The 20982-nt window shown below is 42.7% G+C and overlaps 1 protein-coding gene across 3 annotated transcripts in view; it reads left to right on the forward strand.

Annotated features, from left to right (window-relative positions):
* The window catches only part of BMPER (BMP binding endothelial regulator), a 249037-nt gene that overhangs the window by 217012 nt on the left and 11043 nt on the right, over positions 1–20982 (forward strand). For all 3 annotated transcript variants that reach the window (XM_035020890.1, XM_035020891.1, XM_035020892.1), the window contains exon 14: positions 19962–20092. In XM_035020890.1, coding sequence (XP_034876781.1) covers positions 19962–20092 — 131 coding nt within the window. The remainder of the gene's footprint in view (positions 1–19961; positions 20093–20982) is intronic.

Here is a 20982-nt window from a genome sequence, read left to right on the forward strand (position 1 = left end):
TGAAGCTGCTATCCCTTCTCTTTCTTTTCCATTTAACTCCTACTCATTCTTTGGTCTCTATCAATTTGTAGAGAGTAAGTGCTCTGGAGGTAGGGGTGGGCAGAGCAAAAACCTGCTCAAGACAGCTGCTTCTCAGACCTGGCTGTGCGCAAGAATTACCTGTAGAGATAGTTAAAATGCCAGTTCCTGGGCCCTAGGCCCCACCCCCAGAGCATCTGATTGAGTGGGTCTGGAATGGATCCCAGTAATTTGTATCTCTACCCAACTCCAGGATGATGCTGAAGCTGCTGTTTGACTGCATTTTCCGTAGCTCTATTCTAAACTAATACTTCTCAAATTTCAATGCACGTTCAGATCCCTCGTGATCTTGTTAAAACACAGAGTTTGATTTCATAGGTTTTGCTTAGGGCTGACATTCTGCCTTTCTAACAGATCCCAGGTGAGGCAGGTCACGGCTGCTGGTTTGAGTAGAAGGACCCCAGGCACTGAGTTCAACTGGACCCTCAGCCGCTTAGTGAATTTGCCTGCACACGGACACCTGAGAAATGCTTTCATTGGAGAGAAAGTCTTGCTAACAAGAAATCTCAGGCAGCCCTGTTATTTGCCCTTAACTCTTTCCTTCCTTTGAGAATTTTGGTTTTGTAGTGACTTTCAGTTGAAAGACATTGTGAGTACAGAGCTTTGAGAGAGAAGACTACAGTTCTTTTCTATGGAGTTTCTAATAATGATCCAGAGTGTTCATTTTTTTCTGAGTTTATGATATGTACACAGGGATAATTTTCATCAAAGTTCTGAAATAACATTTGCCTCTGCAATTACCTGATTCTTGTGTAAAGGTTAATGGCCAGATATAATGTTCTCAGAGTGCATGGAAACTCTTCCAATCAGTATTTATTGTGCGTTCTTTAATATCATATTCTTTCTTTCTAGAATATTGCATGGAAGGATAAAATTATAAGAGCACAATGCCGACCAGTATTTCTAAAATTAAGTAAAAATTATTTTAGTGAAATTTTAGGGGGAGTAGGATTCTACTTTGACCCCCCAATTTTATTTAAACAACAGAGATGAAAGAAAATCAATAGACTATCATGTGCTTTTAGCACTTTGGAGGTTAGAAAAGCTATTTAGCTTGTAGAAGATTGTAAAACTCTGTATCTTAGTTCCCCTGTTTTAGAAAAGTGAGTTTACTGACTGTGATGGAGGATTCGTATGGAGAATTAGGGTCTAGTGGGATCTGTGAACCCTTAGTATAGGGCCTTCTTAGCAGTGGCTGATTACAATACATATCTAGACCATGTACCAAGATCTAGCTAGTGATGACGATCTGATCATCTGCATCTCCATTAGAGCTGTACAAGGGAGTCACCCGAGGGTTTTCTGGTGCCCTGGCCACACCCAGGCCAATTAAGTCCGAATCTCTGCAGCCCGAAGCCCCTGGTATCACTGTTGCTTAATGCTCCCTGGTAATTCTAAGGTGCAATCAGATTTGAGAACCAGTGGTCCAGAGGCCTGGATCCTCTTCTACTTCTAAATTTCACTCTGGACTATGATTCTGGCTCCTCTGAGTTTGCTCAGTCTGAGCCAAAGTCACTGATGAGTTTTGCATCTGCCATTCCCTGAAGGTCCATGTTCTTCTCCACTCATTAAACACTTTGAGAGTCTCCTCCAGCTACTCTTTCATTCGAAGGCATAATTTCTTCGTAATTTCCAGCTAATAAAGTTCCAGATTGGATTTTTATTTTTGTGTGTACTTGAAGAAATATGTGTAGGCTTTTTGTGGGTTGGACTTATATCTTTTAATGCATTCTCTTTCCTAGGAGGATGCTGAATTAACGTATGTTCTCATTTAATTATTCACGGTTCCAGGTCTCTCATTTAGTGCCTGCCACATAAAAGGTACTCAGCCAATAATTGTTGAATGTACAAGTCATTGTTTCTTCTCTCTTCTATAACTCTTATGCTCAAATAGTCAATCAGTTTCTGAATCATGCTGATGGAAGCTTTTAAGCATATCTAAAATCCATTTTCCTGGTTGCATTAGCAACCACTGTTTGCCTTGGTGTAAACCGTCATTATCTCTTTGTGCTTCCAATTTCTGTCCCTCCTCCCTCAGATGCATTCCTCTCCCACAATGAACATTAACCCTTCCTCTGCACCCCAGCTTCCACTGGGCAGCCAAAGAGATTTAAAACAATTTTTTTTTCAAATTTAGTATTTTTATTTTTATCGCAGGAATGCTTACATAAGGAGAATTTTTTAATATAAAAATAAAGTCTGCTATATTATCGCAGGAAATGTCTTTTGTTTATACAAGTACATTTTGTTGTTTGCTTTATAGAGAGAGAAAAGCCATTTTCTAAGTCTGTTCTCTCTCACATTGACTGGTTGGTATTGTGAATTGGGTCTTTTTGTAGAGGATAGTTCCTAAGCAGTTATTGCTGGCATTTAGTAAAGCTGTTTTTAGAACTTCTCTTTTTCTGAAGTTTCTTAATTATAGACAATCATATAATTTGCAAGCCAAGTATAATCTTGCTCTTTCTAAAATCTATTATTTGTCTTCATATGTAATTTTAATTTTTAATTTTTTTAAAGATTTTTTTATTTTTAAGTAATCTCTACAACCAACGTGGGGCTCAAACTCACGACCTGGAGATCAAAAGTCACATGCTCTACCTACTGAGCCAGCCAGGTGCTCCATTCTTGTGTAATTTTAGAGGATATAACTTTATAATACTGTTACTTAATAATAGTAATAAAAGGCAGCCTTTGTTTTTGAATTTACTGACATGTCTCTAATGTTTCATCACTAAGAATAATTCTGACTTCTTACATTGAGATAGATACCATTCATTGTGTTAAAGAAACATCCTTTTGTTTCAGTTTTGCCATGTTTGTAAAGTTTTAAAACCCAGAATAGATGTTTAATTTATTATATGTTGTAATTCGTCTGTCAACATGAATGTATAGTTATTTTTATTTCATTTATTAAGATGAAAAATTATATTATTAAATATCTTGATATCAAACCAACCTTGCATTTCTAAAATAAATATTCCTGGTTTAATATGTTATTCTTTTAACGTACTGTTGGATTCTGTTTAATTATACAGTATTTTTTGCCCTTATTTTTGTAAATAGCTAGGTTTTAGTTATACTGTCTATGCTCTCTTTGTTGTATTTTGATAAGGCGAAAGTCCTTCCTTGCATATATGTAACCACTCATGCCATATAAAATTAATTGTAATTCCCTAAGTAGGTAGGGTCATTTCAGGGCTTAATGGCTTTATATCTGCTATTCTCCATGCTATCCTTCTTTCCCCTGTTTGCCTTTCAAACTCATGCAAGACTGAGCTCATAGGCCAGTACTGGTCCCCCCCTTCAATGAAATTTCCTCAAACATACTGCCCACATTTTTTTTCTTACATTTTATTTATTTATTTTAGAGAGAGAGAGAAAGAGAGAGAGCATGAGCTGGGGGGAGGGGCTGAGGGAGAGAGAGAGAGAAGCAGACTTCCTGCTGAGCACAGAGCCTGACTCGGGGTTCAATTCCACAACCATGAGATTGTGACCTGAGCTGAAATCAAGAGTTGGACGCTCAACTGACTGAGCCACCCAGGCGCCCTGCTGCCCATATTCTTAACTCCACTGATCATTCCCTCTTCTGCTGTCTCTCTGTACTTTCTTCATCTCTCTGTTATAATACTATATATTATACTATATATATATGTATACATACACACATATATGTACATACATATATATACTCTAAATAATACTATATATAATATTATATACAAATATAATATATTGGCATCAAAATTCCTTTTATATCTCTTTCTCTCACTCTATTTTATGTCTTCGATGATGGAGATTTTGACTTCCCATCTGTATATCCGCACAATGTTCTCAGCACAATGTCTTTGTGTAGTAGATGCTCAGTAAATGCTATTTAGAGGAATGAGTGACTGAAAGGAACTCATACTTACGTTTACCTCACCTTATTGCAAGGCTTCTTGGAAAGTACTGTGGGTTGCTCTCAGTAGGTCATGGAAAAGTCAGCACGTGCAGTCTTGGTTGTGTTTTTTTAAAATGGCCAATCTGTGGTCCTATGCAAGATCCCAAGTCATGTATTTAAATTATTTAAGCTGCTAAGCAGTTTCTCTAAGTGGCATTCATGGTGGCAGGACATTATATTTAGACATAGTGGAGGATAGGGTGGTGGAGACAGGACTAGTCATTCTTTTGTTTTTCTTTCATAAAAATATGTCCAGTTAATGGGAATGGGAGCATTTTTCATTCCACAAATGTTTACCAAGCACCTTCTACGTGCTGATGACTGTGCTGGTGATTCAGCTGGAAATGAGGCGGACAAGGTCCTTCAACAAAGCTGACACCCTCGCTGGGGAACGCCACCAAAACTAAAGCAATACTCAACTAAATAGATTTGAGAGAGGGTGGTGGAGTGGAGGCAGGGGATTGTTGTAGATACTTGTGGTCAGAGAAGGAATGTCTGAGGAGCTAGTAATTGCCCTGAAAGTTAAGAAGGTGCAAGCCACTGCTCTAGGAAACCAGAAGGTTGTTTCAGCCAAAGGCAGCAATGAGCTTGGCATATTTAAGGAATGGCGGGCAGTCTGGTCCGCTTGGAAGGTAGTGAGCTGAAGCTGGTAAATAGAGTTGAAAATGTAAAGCAGGAAGGGTTTAGATTGTCAGGGGCATGGGGACCATAATTAGGGTTTATGTAGATTATATTTTTAATGTGATGAGGCATCTTTGGAGTGACTTGATTTATTTTGTATTTTTAAAAGATCATTTGGCTGCTATGTGAGGAATGAGGAGTTTATGTTCCCCTAAGTATTATTATAAGAAGTGTTTGCACAAAAATACTTGACTCGCTGCTGTGTCCGGAAAAAAGCATATGATGGTATCTGTGCTATCGCTGGAAAGATATGGGTGGGAAATTACCATTTTTCACTGCTGAGTCATAGTAAAATCTTTTTTGACCACTCATTTTCCCTTCTTTCCTCCTGTCTTCTTCCCCGGTGCATGACTTTCAATCACTGTGCTTATATGAGCTATCCACTTTTCTCACCTTCTCATCTTCTTATTCCAATGCCTTACCAACCTCATAGCATTACTGATGGTCCCAATATTAATCAGTCATGTTGCTAGATTTTTATACAACCTGCAAAGAGATAAAGAGTAGTTTATAGGGTTTTTTTTAAGCCAAATTGTATCCTCTGATTGACTGAGCAGCATTATTATGAGCCATTATAAAACAGTAGGCAGCCCAGAGGTACTTGCAAAGGTGGCAATGAAACAAAGCAACCTTTAAATTGATTTAGCAAAACACTTAGTTACTATTTCATGGTAGGCAAAACAATAATAAATCTTAAAGGAGGAATCTTCCTAGGACATTATGAAAAATAAGACTAACATAAACTCATTGGTTGCTGTCAGCGCTCATTTTTATGGTGTTTACATGAACATTGGTAACAGAGAAGGAGATAATTTATTTGGGACTTTTGGCTGACGTTAGAACACATCAGTAGGGATCCTCAAGTCTGCCTGTAGCCATGGTGTTAGTTAACTTTGTCTCACAAAAATGAAATTGCATTTTGTTTACTGAAAAATAAGGCATCCTCTTGGCGGAATGTATGTCTCCCCTCTCCAGCGCCTGTTGCACATTGTTAACTGGGGCCGGTGGTGTGCTGGCGCTGGCTTCCAGGGGCTCTCCAGAGACGGCTATTAGAATCTCTTCCCAACACCATGCTTCGTGATCTGGGATGTCATGTTGGTAGCCTGCAAGCAGCCACCGTGGGAGAATTTATGCCCTGGAAATTGGCACAAGCTACAAATCTGGGGTTCTATTCTCCCTAACTCCCCAGGAGCCGGTTGCTAAACATTTACCACCCCTTCACTGCCTGGATGTTCCAGCAGAAACTCAGGATGTTGGACTACAAGCTCTTTGTCTCTCTTTCCACTCCTCCTTGCTGTCAGCCTACTTCTGCATTCCTTATTGGTTAATAGACTTTAAACCTGGGCTCAAATCTCCAGAGGCATCTTTGACCCTTGCTTTTCCCTTTTGCCCCGACATGAGATCCTTTTCCAAATCCTACAGATTATCCCTTCTCCTATCTCATGTGCTTTATGTCTCCTCTCTGTTTCTACTGGCAACCCCCTCCCCCTCCGCCAAACCGATAAATCTCTGGTTGGGTCTTTTTTTTTTTTTTTTTTCCCTCTTGTAACCCCTGGTTGGGTCATCCTCAATAGGTGCCTGACCCCTCACCCCCACCCCATTTAATTCTCCATCTCCACCTCCTCCAGCCTTCCTCACACATGATTATCAGCTCACTTTCCTGAGCGACGTGTTCTGTTCTATCCCTTTTCTGCTCAAATCTGTCAATGACTCCTCTGATCTCCAAATAAGGCTCATGCTTCATAGCTTAGCATACAAGGCAGTCCATTATCTGAGCACAACCTACCTTTCTAGTGATTTCCTAAGACTTTTGTTCCTCCTCTTGATGCTCAGGAATTTGCAAATGATACACGCGGCATTTCAAACAAAAGTATTTCTAAAATATGAGTTTTCTGAAAAGCCCTTCCTTCCTCTTTGTCCGGGTAAACCCAGCTCTTTCTTTTAAGATGTAACTCAAATGAAACCTCCTCCTTGTAATCTTTTCTAACTTCTCACTCCCTCCCCTCCTTGCCAGAATACTCGCTCTCTCTCCTTGCACTCCCCTGGTAATACTGTACTGCTTTTTATAGCACTCATTGATTTCCTCCTTTTATTACAATTTATTTTAGCACATTGTGTAGTTGGAGTAGAAACCCCGTCTTTTTCATCTTTGCCCCTAACTTGGGAGTGAACACAGTGCCCTGCTCAGCAGAGATTTGTTGAAAGAATAAATAAAAGGGAAAGAAGGTTTATACTTAACTTGAATGCCCTTTAGCTGCTAGGTGTAAAGAAAATAAAAGCACAGGAAGTACAAAATGGTATAATAGCCGTATTTGTGGAAGTTCCCCAAAAGTTAACTTTTAAGTGGAGCATTTTTTACTTTTTGTAATGTGTTTGAAGAGGATATCATATGGAGGCTGGAATAGAATAGAATGATTGCACAATGGAACAGAAGGTAGAATCTGAGAAAATGGGTGGAAGCTACGGAACACATTTTCTTTTAATATATAAGAAAACTTCCTGAGAGATAGAAAGCTTAATTGTTTATCACAGGAGTGATATTTCCTAAAAAGCTATTGAGCTATTGTCACAGACATGATGCAGATGTATGACCATCTGCCAGGGATTTTATAAAAGGAATTCCTGCAGCAAGTAGATGTTCACGAAGGTCTTTTAAGACTCTTGAGTCTATGATTTGGTGACTGTTTATGAGTCATCTAGCCTATGGGTAGGATTTTTGAGCACTCACTGTCCTAAACCAAGATGGATTGCCACAGTGGTTACTGTTAAGACTTTTACTCTTCAGATGGGAGTCTTAAAATATTTAGGAAGAAAACATCTAGAAAATCTCCCCACCCCCCCAAAAAAAAGTGGTTTCTAAATTTTGAGTCCTCTGATGGGGAAAATTGTTCCACCATTAATTTTAGATCATAAAATTAAGGTTTAAGAAACCTGCCATATTGTTTTTTTCTCCATAGGAGCTAAGGACCAATTAATTTCTCCAGCACTAAATTTCTGCCTGATTAAAACTTTGGCTTAGTCTTATTTTAGTTCATTTGCTGTGGGTCTCCAAGGTCATGGACTGAGAGAGAGTGGAACTCTTATTCTCCAAAGGTGGGAATCTTGTCCCTCATCTGTAGTGCTTCCTCACCTGGAAACACCATATGCAAATTTCATTTAATTCTACCCCCTTCTTTGCTAGGTATTTGCATTGGGTCACTGATCCTCATCCAACTGCTGATTTAGAATGTAGCCTTGATTTTTTTACCCCTTGCCCCACTCTGCTGTGTATCAACAAAAGGATGTGTCTGTGTTTTCTTCCAGGAATTTTTTTCAGGGATTTACTAGCAACTGTAAGTGAAGAGAAGGACAATCTTTCTCCTACATTTGTGACTCCATGTTTACCTATTTTTCTTCATGACATTGGTCTCCCAGTTACCTAACCCCTTCTTCTCTTTAATTTCAACATCTTCTCTTGGACTTCTTTTTGCTTGGTGCCAAACATGTCCAAGTCTCTTTGATCCTAACACACGTGTGTGCACATACACACACAAGTGCTCCACCTGGCTTCCCTGCATTCTGTCATTCCATTTCTCTCCTCGTCACTGCCAACCTACTGAAAGAATGGCCTTCACTCAATGTCTCACATATTTCTCACCTTCCATACTTTTGTCCCCACTCCACGAAACTATTCCTACCAGGGCCATCACTGACTCCTGGTTGCCTAACCCAGTGGCCTGTTTCCAGATCTTACTCCTCTTGGCCGTTGGTTGTACTTAAATCCACGGGATGCTCACTCCTCCTTGAAACTTTTTCAGGTCATTGAACCATCTGATTCTCATTGTCATCTTAGAATTCACTTTATCTGGACTTGACTTTTATAACCATCTATAAATGATTCATTCAGATAAATAGGTTTTGAGCATCTCCTCTTGACCAGAGTGGCAAAAGATGGTGAACAAAACCTGCCCTTTCTGGAGCGTAGAGAGGTGGATGGAGTGAGGGATCAATCAGATAAGAACAGAGTTGCAGGCTGTGACAAGGGCCACTCAGGAACACCTTGAGAATGTCAAGTAGCAACCTGGTCTAGCTTGGGGATCTCAGAAGCTCCCCTGAGAAAGCTATTGGCCTGCATATTGAAGGAGGAGTAGGTTCTAACCAGGAGAAGGGGGTGGAAGAAACAGCATGTGTCATATTAGGCACTGTGTTGTAGGGCAGAGAACATGGACCTAGCTTTGTCACTTATTACCTGTGTGATATTAAAAAAAAAAAAAAACACAAAATCTGCTTGACTTCCTGGGGTCTTAGTTCTTTCTCCTGTTATAAATTTTGCTTACATATGCAACGCACCTGGTGTACAGTAGGTACTGAGGGAATGTGCCTAACCCCACTTCTTCCACTTTTGAGGCTCTGAGTGTTCTGGGGCCTTCAAAGCAAAATTCTCATTTGCTTCTAGAAACAGGCCTCGCAGTCCATCTCTCTGGGTCTTTTATGAGGATGCTATCATTTGAACAGAGGGTAGGAAGCTACAGGAAGGTGGTTGGCCCATGGTGTTTATGGTTTGGGTTTGGGGAATATCTGGTCCCTGCACCTCTTTTCCGTAATTTGAGAATGGCCACGTGCCATCGCCCACTGACGGGAGTGGGGTGGGCCCCTCGGGAAGGATGCTTCTCTTAGGTCTAGTGACTGAGTTTTCCCTGGACAGTCAAGCTGTGTATAAAGGGCAAAAACCCCATCCTAGTGCAGCGATTGGATGTGAATACTGGTTTATTGTGGAGCCAAAGGCACGGCAGATGCTTGATGAAAGGCACCCAGCATCTGAAAAAGTTCACAGCACTGTGTCCTCTGGGGGCGGGGCCACCACTGCCACCCTTTTATTAACACACGTAGTGGAGGATTTGTGGACTTGGCAGCCCTCCACGGCCTAATGTGAGAAAGGCCTCTGGAAAGATCGGCCCCTTTGAAGCAGCTGGGCTGGGGGTGGCTGCCGCGTATGGCCGGGGTGTGGCCTCCAGATGCTGATGCTCACTGCCCCTCGTGACCATGCACTCCCAGTGCCTGCCTCTCAGCCGGCAGCCGTGGTCTAGACACGCACGCCTGTCCTGGCACGCTGGGCCACGAATGGCAAGATTTCACAGGGGACTGCTGGGGCTGCTGGGAGTCCCCGGGGGTGCCACCCTCAAATGAGAGAAAGAACAAAGCGCCACTTATGTATGCTTCTCACGTTGAGCTTCGGCTGGGCAAAGAGAGGAGACCCTGCTCTCTGCCTGGCTTCCACCTCTTAGCCTTCATGGCCCTGTATGGATGAATTTCTCTCTCCTCCTTAGCAACTGGGCAGTCTGTTTTCTCACTTACTTTTCATGAGGACCCCATGAGAGATGACACAAGGAAGGAGCCTCCTCAGTTCAGTCTCACCCTGCCCTCCCCACGACACTGTGCAAGTCCCAAGCTGAGGGCAGGCTCTTCTTTCCTTCTGGATTCCCCACTGAGCCCAGCCTGTTGTTTTGCACACAGCAGAAACCCAATGAATATTTGTCGTGTTGAATGGAACAGTTGCAAAGGTGATGTGTATCTATGTTGGGGGTAGAAATATAATGAGGTGGGCTTGCCACAAAGAAGAGATATTGAAGATTTTCTCAGTAAAGATCCCCCTCTCATTTCTGGAAGGTCTTTCCAAGCGTGATTATCACCTAGTTTTTAGAGCTAGTTGAGCACTGGACAAGTCCATATTTAGACGTAGAGTCCTAGATTGCTAGTACAGTAATGATTCTGCCATTTTACTAATTAGGAAGCAGGAACATGACTGGCACCTTTGGCCTCTCAGTAGTTACCACCTCAGATATGGTACCTCCTGCTTAGTGAAGGGTCTGGTAGTTTTTTGTACTTCAGATTCTTTGCAAAAACAAAGTAGGTCAAGCTAGATATAGTACACAGGTAAAATGAGATTTTTCGAAAACCAAAAAAGCGTAGGCTTTTTCCCACTGATGCCCCACCTCACCTGCCCTCTTGCAGGGGGTGCCTCAGATCATCTACCCTCTGTGGCAGGTGCCCAGGAGGCTTTTAGATTATGCGGGGATATAGTCCACCAACCAGTCTCACCGTTGTTTTACAGTGAACGTGACGGTGATGAATTGAACATGTTTAAGAGAAAAGTGATTGATTTTCTGACAAGCAGTGGTTTTCATGTTCTGCTTTATCAGCCAGCCTCCCCCCCGACCCCCAAAAGTGGAGTAAGGAGCAAATGCTGGATTAAGAATTGAGGTTACTTGGCACTCTAACTCGCGGCCACTAGAGGGGGGTAGTGACCAGGCTTCCCCTTCCCCTGGCTGGCTTGTGAGACATCTTTGCCCAAACTGAAACAGTGAGTTCTCCCTCGGAGAGTGTCAACCCAGCAAATGTTTGCTAATCATGGTCAGCTTTTCCCCTCCATGGAGGCAGTGTTTCATACTCAAGCGAAGATATCTCATTTTCCCCAAGAGGAGTATCTTCTAACCATGTTAGGGGTTGCGGAGTCTCTGGATTTGGCCTCCTTGAAGTTGTAGCCCCTGCGCCTGGGACAAATAGCAGGATGGTGCACACACCTTCCCCCACCCTAAGGCACAAGAAAACTTAACTATGAGCCTGGGGATTATAGTCTCCACATATGCTCTCATAGATGACTTTATCAAGGGAGAAAATATTTTAGGTTCCAGAATATGCATGATGGTTGTTTGGTCTCTACTCAGAGCAAGTGCTAAGGACACCCGTTAAAATTAGCATCTATGGAAAATCATAAGCATTTCTATCTTTAGAGGAGGTCTCTGTGCCTCCTATGTTATTCCACAAAACAATCTCTAGCTTTAGAAGGGTGTCCAAGGCTGAGGACCATTTCTGGAACTCCTGTGCCACGCTAGCTCCTGCCATGCAGGTAATGCCATTTGCCTCCTGGGGAATTTAACCCTGGAGGGTTAAAGCAATCAGTATTGTTCAGTATCTGGAGAAGGTATGTTAGGTAAAAGTGTAGAGTCCCTAGGTTTTAAGTTGGAACTACATACATACAAGTAGGCAAATGGATACATGACAGGAACAGAGTGCAGGCAATCAGAAAAGAGGTTCATTGTGAATAATTCTCAAAACGGTTTGGTAGGCTGTTCCCTGTTACTTTGGTAGTTGGATTTTTATTCCTGTCGGGGCAGAAAGAGAGCAGTTACAGGGGGAAGGACACCGGATGTTAGAAGGTGAAGAACACATGAGGCTGATGGTGGAGCTGGGGAATATCACTGAAGTGTCATCAAGGGCCCGGGCTCGTTGACTGATTCCGGGTGGCTTCATGTGTCACCCCTGTGAGTTCAGGTTGGAGATGATGAGGATTTGGATCCCTAGAAGCAAGAAATGTCTTCACAATAGGACCTGCCAGGCTGCTGTGTGAGGAAACGAAGTCTTCGGCAACAGGTTGTGTGACTGTTTGTCAGGGACTCCTTGTTTTGGCCCCCTTTTTTAATATTGGTGATTGGACCACATGACCATCAAATCTGAGATCTGGTGATTTGGAGACTCAGCACTTCTCCTTTTGCCTGAAATTTCCTTTTCCTCATTATGGAATGAATCAAAATTCCACACATCCTTCAAGACCCAGCTCTCGTGTCTTTCCCACTGTGTGAAGCCTTCTGGACTTAGTCCTCCGTATCCCATTGGCACTAACTTCCTGCCCATAACAGCCTTTGCTATGTCATTTGGAATTTGAAGGTGTGTCCATCTCTGTTCATGTCTGTGCCTTCCTCTGTGCCACAAACAAAAGGGCTCAATGAATTCATTCTTCGCACGTAGGAGTGGGCTAAAGGTCTAATGTCTATGTGTCTGTGGGGTTGGGGATCAGATGAGGCTGGGTTGCAAGTGAGTGCAGTATCCACAACCAGAGAAACAGCTAGACTCCCAGATTGTCCTGCCCCATTTCCTTAGATCAAGTTTGTGAAATAAACAAGCTCAACCAGAAATACCTGGCCTTGCGGTGCTGTCCTGGGAACCTATGCAACCACAGAGCCAACATTTAAGCCAATATTTGATATCAAATATTCTCATCAATATTTAAGCCACTGTGGTGCCAAACTGTGGCTGGCTCAGGAAGGATCTGGAGGGAGCAGCCTGGACTCCCTAGGGGCTGGCTCTGCAGGTTTTCACTCCACCCCCCATTAACAACTCAATAAAGCAACCTCCTGTTTCCCATTCTTGAATCTTTTGGCCCTGTTTTTTATGCCAATCTGCTGGGCTTTTTTGTGAATTGGTGAGGGTGCCCACGTAGTATTGAGAAGAACAGAGGTAGCCACTACTGATTTAGGCATGAAGCTGTTTTCTTAGGTATGATGTGACAGGGCTGTGCCTTCTTCTGGCTACTACCTGTAGTTACTTCTGTTCAATTCGGGTTAGGGACGTCAGGGCAGAATTTCAAGGATTAAAGTGTAAGCGAATTTCTTAATAATCTCTTAGTAGTTAAACACACTTCTGCCCACCCAGCCAGGACTGTCTCCCGAATCCTCTCCCTTCCCCCTTCCGCACGCTCGCCCAGACACTGACAAGCCTGAGATGCTTTCACTTGCTTCTGTGAACTTCTAGATACACGGGGCAAGGAAAGCCACCTGAACCCAATGTGGTTTTCTAGTCCTCTTCTGGATTAGCAACATGTTCCTGTGCTCTCAGGAAAGCTGGCTTCCAAACAGAACAACACAGTCGGCCAAAGACCCTTCCTGGTGGCGGAGGGGAAAGTCCTGGCCTGCCCTTCTTTTCTCCCAGAAGCAGTGTGGAGAGCTCCCGATGGTTAGCATATCTGTCTTTCAAAACTCCGTTTGGGTGGCAAACACATGAACACTTACCTCTCTCTGACAAGGGTGGCCTGCATGCCAGAAAAAGCAGAGCGAAAACCACTTGGTATGCTGTTGCTAGGAAGCAGAGAGATGTTTGATGTTTTGATTTTAGCAGCCTTTGGAGGCTTGCCTTTTTAATAACGTGAAGAGCTATAGGTTGTTCTTACAATATTGAATATGTGCTTTTCTGAAAAATGTGTTATTAAAGCAGGGTACTCCGATCAGATCCTTTGTTCTGCCATTCATTAAATTAAAAAGAAAATCCCCTAGGATACAGGAGAGGGGTGCAAGAAGTTCAAAATGAAGATGAAAGGTTCCTATGGAAGCAGCATAGTTCAGAGGTTGCTGTGGTGAGCCACCCCGAGGCGGGGGGTGGGGGGCAGACCGTGTTAGCCACTGGCTGGGGAGGAGGCGCAAGGACAGAATTCACGCTCTTCAGATATCGGGGTCGAACTATGACTTCATGGAAGCTGGGGAAAAGTCATCAGGTCATTCTCATTCACTCTTTTGATGATTCACCGTATTTACTGAGCTGTGTATTCAAGGCACTGTGCTTGGCTGGATGAACAAGGTCCCCCCTCTCAAAGCGACAGAGAGGTAATTAGGATTCAGAGGGCCTGTGGCAGGATAAAGATGTAGAAGGGATAGGACCCAGTAGGAAGGGGCCGACTTTTCCTGGGCCAGTCAGGTAGCGTTGTGGAGGAGTTTGAACGGAGTCTTTATTAAAGAATAGACATCAGATTCTTCCAGCAGGAAAAGACGAGGAAACACAGTCAAAGCAGGAATGGCAAGGTGGAAGGAAGCCTGGGGTAATGAGCCATTCCCTATGACTGGGTAAGAGAATGTGAGTGGGGAAGAAAAAGGGATGATTTAGACTGTTAGCGACTATGAGTTTGAACTTTCTCTGTAAGTGCCCAGGATGAGCCAGAGTGAGCCTGATCTTGATCTCACAACATCTGTAAATCTCTCTGGGGAGAAGAGGAATGGTTTCCTAACACAGATGGAGCCGCATTCTTGGTACCACCATCCAGTAGAAACTTTCTGCAGGGATGGAACTTGTGTAAATCAGCACTGTCCAGGATGGTGGCCCCTAGCCACGGTGGCCATGGAACTCCTGAAATGTGGCTAGTGTGACAAAGGAACCGAATTTAAAATTGTATTTAACTGTAATGAATTTAAATTTCCATTTAAACAGTTCCATGTAGCTAGTGGCTTCTTTCTAGAGCCTTTGCAGGAGGCAGTGGTTGTAACCTAATGGAGGGGAGAAGCTGATGGGGGCTCCCCTGCGGATAAATCGTGGTAAGTTGGGTTTCAGGGAGGGGGCTGACCCCAAGGGGGTTCCCATACCAGTACAGTGCTGCATGCAGTTTGGAGAGGCCTTCGAACAGTCTTACTGAGACATGACACCCATACCGGAAATGATTAGAGAAGGGGGCAGCTGGTGTGTGACAAAGGGCTGCCTAGCAGGGCACCAGCCTGGGGGGAGCCTGCGGGAGCTCTTGGCATCCTCTCTCTACATCACTGCGGTGCACGGCTGTGTGAGCCCCAAGGAGCAGGAATCCTGCCTGCACCTCTCTGCTGTCAGGCAAGTTGCCAGGAGCAGGGCGGAGAAATCAGAACATCATTTCTCTATACATTCGTCAGCTCCTGTGACAGAAGGCATGCTTCAAAGGGCTCCATAGGCAGGCGATGATTCTGCTTTACCTGTTGAGCTTTCCTGGGAAAGCTCTATTGTAATGCAGCCTGTGTTTTCCCACTGGAGCAATGGGTGCCTATGTTTCTTGAGCAGGAACTCAACATCGAACAGAACATGACTGTGACAGAATCATGCCATGAAAACAGAGAAACCAAAGCCATAAATCTTACTAACTACTAAAATTGCTTAACATTCTCCTACATATTCTATAAAACGAATATAAATGTGCAGTATCAGTGCATACTGACTAAGGAAAGAACAACACTCTTCCATTACCACATAAAAATTCAACTCCGCTGTCATAAGTTAGATTTTTCTCATACTGAACTATTAAGTGTGATAAACACAAATTGAACACTTGAATCACAATAGCTTCACCCCTCCCTGAAATTTGAAGTGCATTTGAGGATGCTTTTACTCTTCTCTTAATAAGTTCCTTTTTCTCAATAAATTCCTTCCAGCAGACGCGTGCCCAATTATCCCATTATCCATTCCAACCATTTGGATGTCAAATCCATAGCATCAGTTGACCAATGAGGTGGGAGTCTGAGGATAACACTCAGTGAATAGAATCAAAGTCTGTGTCAGGAGGCCTCTGATACACAGATTGGAAATCTTTAGCTGGAGAAATATTTAATAACTAAGACCTATGAATGGATGTTCTAATTTCCTCTCATTCTTTATGCTTTATTTTTCTCACTCCAGTCCCTACATTCTGACTGAAGTACTAATATGTCTCATGTTACTCTTTTTGTCAATTTAAAAATACACCGATTTTATCTTTTTAGAAAAGTGGTATGTGTTTATTGTAGAAAGTACAGATATGGAGAAAATAAGCGCCACAATTCTACCACCTCGCATTGACTGCTGTGAACATTTGGGCCTATCTGTTTTCAGTTATTTTTGTCTTCTTATCTGCGACCACACAGTACTGAAACAGCTTTGCTCTTTTTCAATCAGTCCTGCTGGAATGTTTCCTCATATTTTAAAAAACATGTCTGCAGGATATAAAGGTCACCTAGATGTATTTAACTAGCTCCTGTTATAGGCAATTCAGGTTATCCCCCTGCTCTCTTTTTCATTTTAAATAGCATTATGATGAAAACCCCTATATACAGAGTCTTTGTCCACATGCATTACTATTTTCTTGGGTGTGAAATTTCCCTGCCAAAGGAAGGAGCTTCCTTAGGGCCATTTATTAGTATTGCCAAATTGCTCCCTAAAAAGATCTTCTAATGCAGTTGTTATTAATATGGGGGTTGAGATGAGAAAGACCTGAATCACAGTCCTGGTTTTGCAGTTCCAGATCTGAAGTCAGCCATGGGGCCTTGAGCAAGCTAACACCTCCAAGCTCCGGTTTCCCCCAAAGTGGGCCAGTAATAAGACGTGCCTCAGCCCCCGTCGCTGTGTGGGCTAAATGAGCTAGTCCACATACAAGCCGACGGTAGCAAAATGCCCGACGTAAGAGCTAAGAGTTGTTCGCTCTGCCAGCTGAGTAGGGACCCTCTCTTCCTCCATTCTCTCACAGACCCTGGGTATGATCTGGTGTAAAAAAGCATCAGCTTGACAAGTGGAAAAAAAAGACATCTTGTAGTTTTAACTTCTGTGACAAAACACATCTCCCAAGCCTTTAAATATATGTGAAATATTTCAAGCCAAGGGTGGCTTTGACAAATGTTTTTTCTTCCGGTGTTGTTGTTCCTCATGAGTGCTAAGTAACAGAATTAGCTCAAATCTTCCTTTGTTTTAAAGGGCAGATCCATTGCGGACTGTGTGTGTGCCCTGCGTGGCCTGTTGTGGAGACGGAGGGCGGCTATGCAGTGGTTATTAAATGTGGGCTTCCACATTAAATGTGGGCTTCCACGTTTTCGCTCGACAGTCTCGGTGAATTGGATTTAGCTGTACCTAATTTATTTTAAATCGTATAAATAGCTTCCTAAGACAACCAGTAGAAAGAAAGAGAAAAAGAAGGAAAACGTTCACTAACAATTCTTTTACCCAAACCAATTAAATTCTGTTCACTGTCTACACAGTTTTACGGAGTCGATGTAGTTGTTCTTTCAGATCAGAGGATGTGTTTCCTCATGCGGAGACCACCTCGTTCCCACACGAGGACCATCATTTCATCGGGCCCACTCGGTCCCACTGCATCCCCATTGCGTCGGTGGGACCCGTGCCCAAGAGACCAGCACCGCACGGGCCAGGGAAGTCCCCAGGGAGTGAAGCCGGGGGCGGGGATGAGAGGTTAGCACTAGCAGCCGAAGCCTCTCTGTGAAGTCTGAGCTGAGCGGGAGTGTGATGGGTGTGGGTTGGTCTGAAACGAAAATGAAAACAGCAAAGGCAGTGGTGTTGAGGAGTGTTGGTCCTCAGATGTTTAGAGGCTGTTTTAAGAACAGGCTTTAGTTGGCTTTTCTTGGAAGCCTGGAGGCTCTGCAAGAATTTAAAGACACAGCACTGTGTCTGGTACGGGAAAGGGTTTGCGAGTGAGCATGATTTCACAGGGTTTCTGTAATGCAAGTGGGAAGAGGTATTAAGAAATACAGTCTTGGGGCACCTGGGTGGCTTAGTCAATTAAGTCAGTTAGACCTTAGTCTTGACTTTGGCTCAGGTCATGATCTCTCAGGGTCCTGGGATCGAGCCCCACGTTGGGCTCAGCATGGAGTCTGCTTGTCCCTCTCCCTCTGTTCCTCCCCATCCCGCTCTCCCTCTCTCTCTCCCTCTATCTCTAAAATAAATAAAATCTTTAAAAAAAAAAGGAAATATAGTCTTTATTATTTCAGAGAGGAGAGAGATCTGTTTTTCTGTCCTATATCAGTCATCAAATAATTTTCTGTCTTAAGTATCAGTCATCAGATAATTTCTCACTTGATGACACGGAAGAGGCTCATCAGGTTTCAGTACAGTTGCTCTTTTGTCCCTGTTAGTTCATATTTCCAAGGCTGTGTTCTTGAGGGTTGGGCTGTTATAACTTTGCAGGTACACGGTGAGTCTATTGATTCTTTAATATGGTTTCTGCACCTAATTCTTGTTCCAAGTAGGCAGTGCACCAGCGTTTACACAGAGCTAGCGGGCCACCCTCTGTAATCTGATGTGTACACACATCCCACACCAAGAGAAAATGCTGGTGTATTCACATTGGATTATCACTTCCTGGTCACTTTTCAAGATCATCTGTGCTGTTTGTAATCTTGAATATTATTATTATTATTTGTTTTTGCTTTCAGCCTGGAATTAGATTCTATAAGGAAGAGTTTTCGCTGAACAAGAGTATGGAAAAAAAAAAATAAGGGTAGTTTAATGTTCTTAATCTTGAGGGCCTCATGCATAAATGTCAAGTCCAAACTGGGAGGGAACAAACTTACTGGAAGGTGAAGATGAAGATGGTTCTATGGCATAAAAGGAAGAGCCTGAGTGTGGGAGGATGTAATTTAATTCACTCTTTTACCACTTTTTAATGGGACTTTGGGCCTATCTATTCATTTGTAAAATGGCCTCTTTATTTATAAAATAGGGATTCTGTTTTGTCCAATGTAGCACTCATTGACAGACACAAGCACTTTGTAAATGGTAATAGGACATACTAATGTAAGTTCATTACTGTGTCCTGGAGGTTAATGTGCTTGAAAATTTGTTAGTTTACATTTGAGTCCGTTTTAGTTCTCCTGATGTCCTGGCCCATCATTTCCATATTTAAACTTAAGCTATGAAGACCTTGGCTCAATCTTCTTTATCTTTCAGTATAATGAGGAGTTTGAAAGTTTTGCTTTATTTGGAATTTATCACCCCACATTCTAAAGAATGAGGTTCAGTGTTTCTCAAAAAACTTAAGATTCCAAGTGACTGCAAAAGTGAATCTTAATTGTACGTCTTCAGAAAGCCCTGGGATTTTTCTTTTCTTTCTTTCTTTCTTTCTTTCTTTCTTTCTTTCTTTCTTTCTTTCTTTCTTTCTTTCTTTCTTTCTTTCTTTCTTTCTTTCTTTCTTTCTGTATGTTATGTTATATTATGTTATGTTATGTCACCATAGAGTACATCATTAGTTTTTGATGTAGTGTTCCCTGATTCATTGTTTGTGTATAACACCCAGTGCTCCACGCATTACATGACCTCCTTAATACCCATCACTGGGCTAACCCATTCCCCCACCCCACTCCCCTCTGAAACCCCCAGATTGTTTCCCAGAGTCCAGAGCCTCTCATAGTTCATCCTCGGATTTTCTACTTTCATCAAGTTGGTCACTATTTTGGTTATATTGAAGTAGAAACTATGATTCTTAGAGCTATTCACAAAATGACAGCACTTGGATGGTGACTGTAGCCTAGGAGCTGCCTTTCCAACATGGTAACCTCTAGGCATATTGATTATTTGCATCTAAGTTAATTAAAATTAAATCAAATAAAAAATTTGGTTCCTCACACACACTAGATGCATTCTAAGTGTTCAATAGCCAGATATGGGTGGTAGAACTGCTTTGGACAGTGGAGATTGTAGAACATTTCCATCATTGCAGAAAGTTCTCTTGGACAGTCCTGCTCTAGAAGAAAAGAAACCTAATATCATGTTGTTCAGAGATACCCAGTAAGGCTTTATGCAGAACTTTTATGCCATTTTTAGATTTCCGACCTAAAATAGCAATCTTTAATGGCCAATCAAGGTTTGACATCCACCACCCACCCCTTTCTGCAAGTCATATTTAGGGTGTGTGATAATTTGATATTTTTACAAGTTCATTTCTTTCTGTTGGGTTCCTTAGGTCCTGCGTGACAGACATGTGTGAATGTCCAGTCCATAAAAACTGTTACTGTGAGTCATTCCTGGCATATACCCGGGCCTGCCAGAGAGAGGGCATCAGTGTCCACTGGGAGCCTCAGCAGAACTGTGCAGGTGAGAAATTCCTGGTGTATCCATCCATCAGAAGTTCCCTACAGCTCCCAAAATAGCAATGGAAGAGACTTGCTGATGTGGGCCACACCCCCTCTTGGCCAAAGGGAAATTCCATCAGTAGTCCAACTGGATTGCAACTTGATAAAATACAAGGGCTTCCCACTAGGCAGGATAGAAAGCACTTAAGAGAAATGCTTTGTGACAAGCACATTTGAACAATTTAAGGATTTCCACTGTTGCAAAATCCTCCCAACCTCAGGCTACCAGCTGGATGTACTTAGCACGCGGACAATCACAGCTGGGGCTTAGGTTATGTGTGGAGCAAAGAAGATTCATGATGATTACAGTCATTTAAGGTCTTCAGGATAAGTGTGATTTTTTTGAAAGAGAAATATTGTTAAGCCCTAGCAGAATGTTCTTTTGCCTCTGAGAGATTTCTATATTCCTTGTTAGAGCTCTTTGATCTCCGGCAAGTTAATTGGCTTATTTGAGATCTGGAAAATGGACTTCTTTGTTCATTCAAGAACTATTTCTTACCCAGTGGCTAAGTGCTGGGCATTGTGTTGAGCACAGCGGGTACTCTGGTGACTCTAAGAGTAGAAGCCCTTGTCATTGAGGTGCCCGCAGTCCAAAAGGAGAATGAGACAAAAATCGTAACTCTACAACAAATAATTGCTAAGTATGTTAAGTGGGATGAAGGAAGCAAATAAGGCAGAGCAATAGAAAGCAAATGGAGAGGGAGTAGGTGGCTCCTTAGGTGGTGACAAGGGAAAGCTTCTCTGAGGCTGCGACATTTCAGCTGAGTCTTGAAGGATCGAAGGGAGTCAGGGCAAGCATTCTATGCAGAAGAAATGTATTTGATGGCCACAAAGTAGGAATAAGATAGCATG

This window comes from Mirounga leonina, unplaced genomic scaffold (assembly GCF_011800145.1).
Source record: "Mirounga leonina isolate KUSES-001 unplaced genomic scaffold, KU_Mleo_1.0 Mir_174, whole genome shotgun sequence".
NCBI lineage: Eukaryota > Metazoa > Chordata > Mammalia > Carnivora > Phocidae > Mirounga > Mirounga leonina.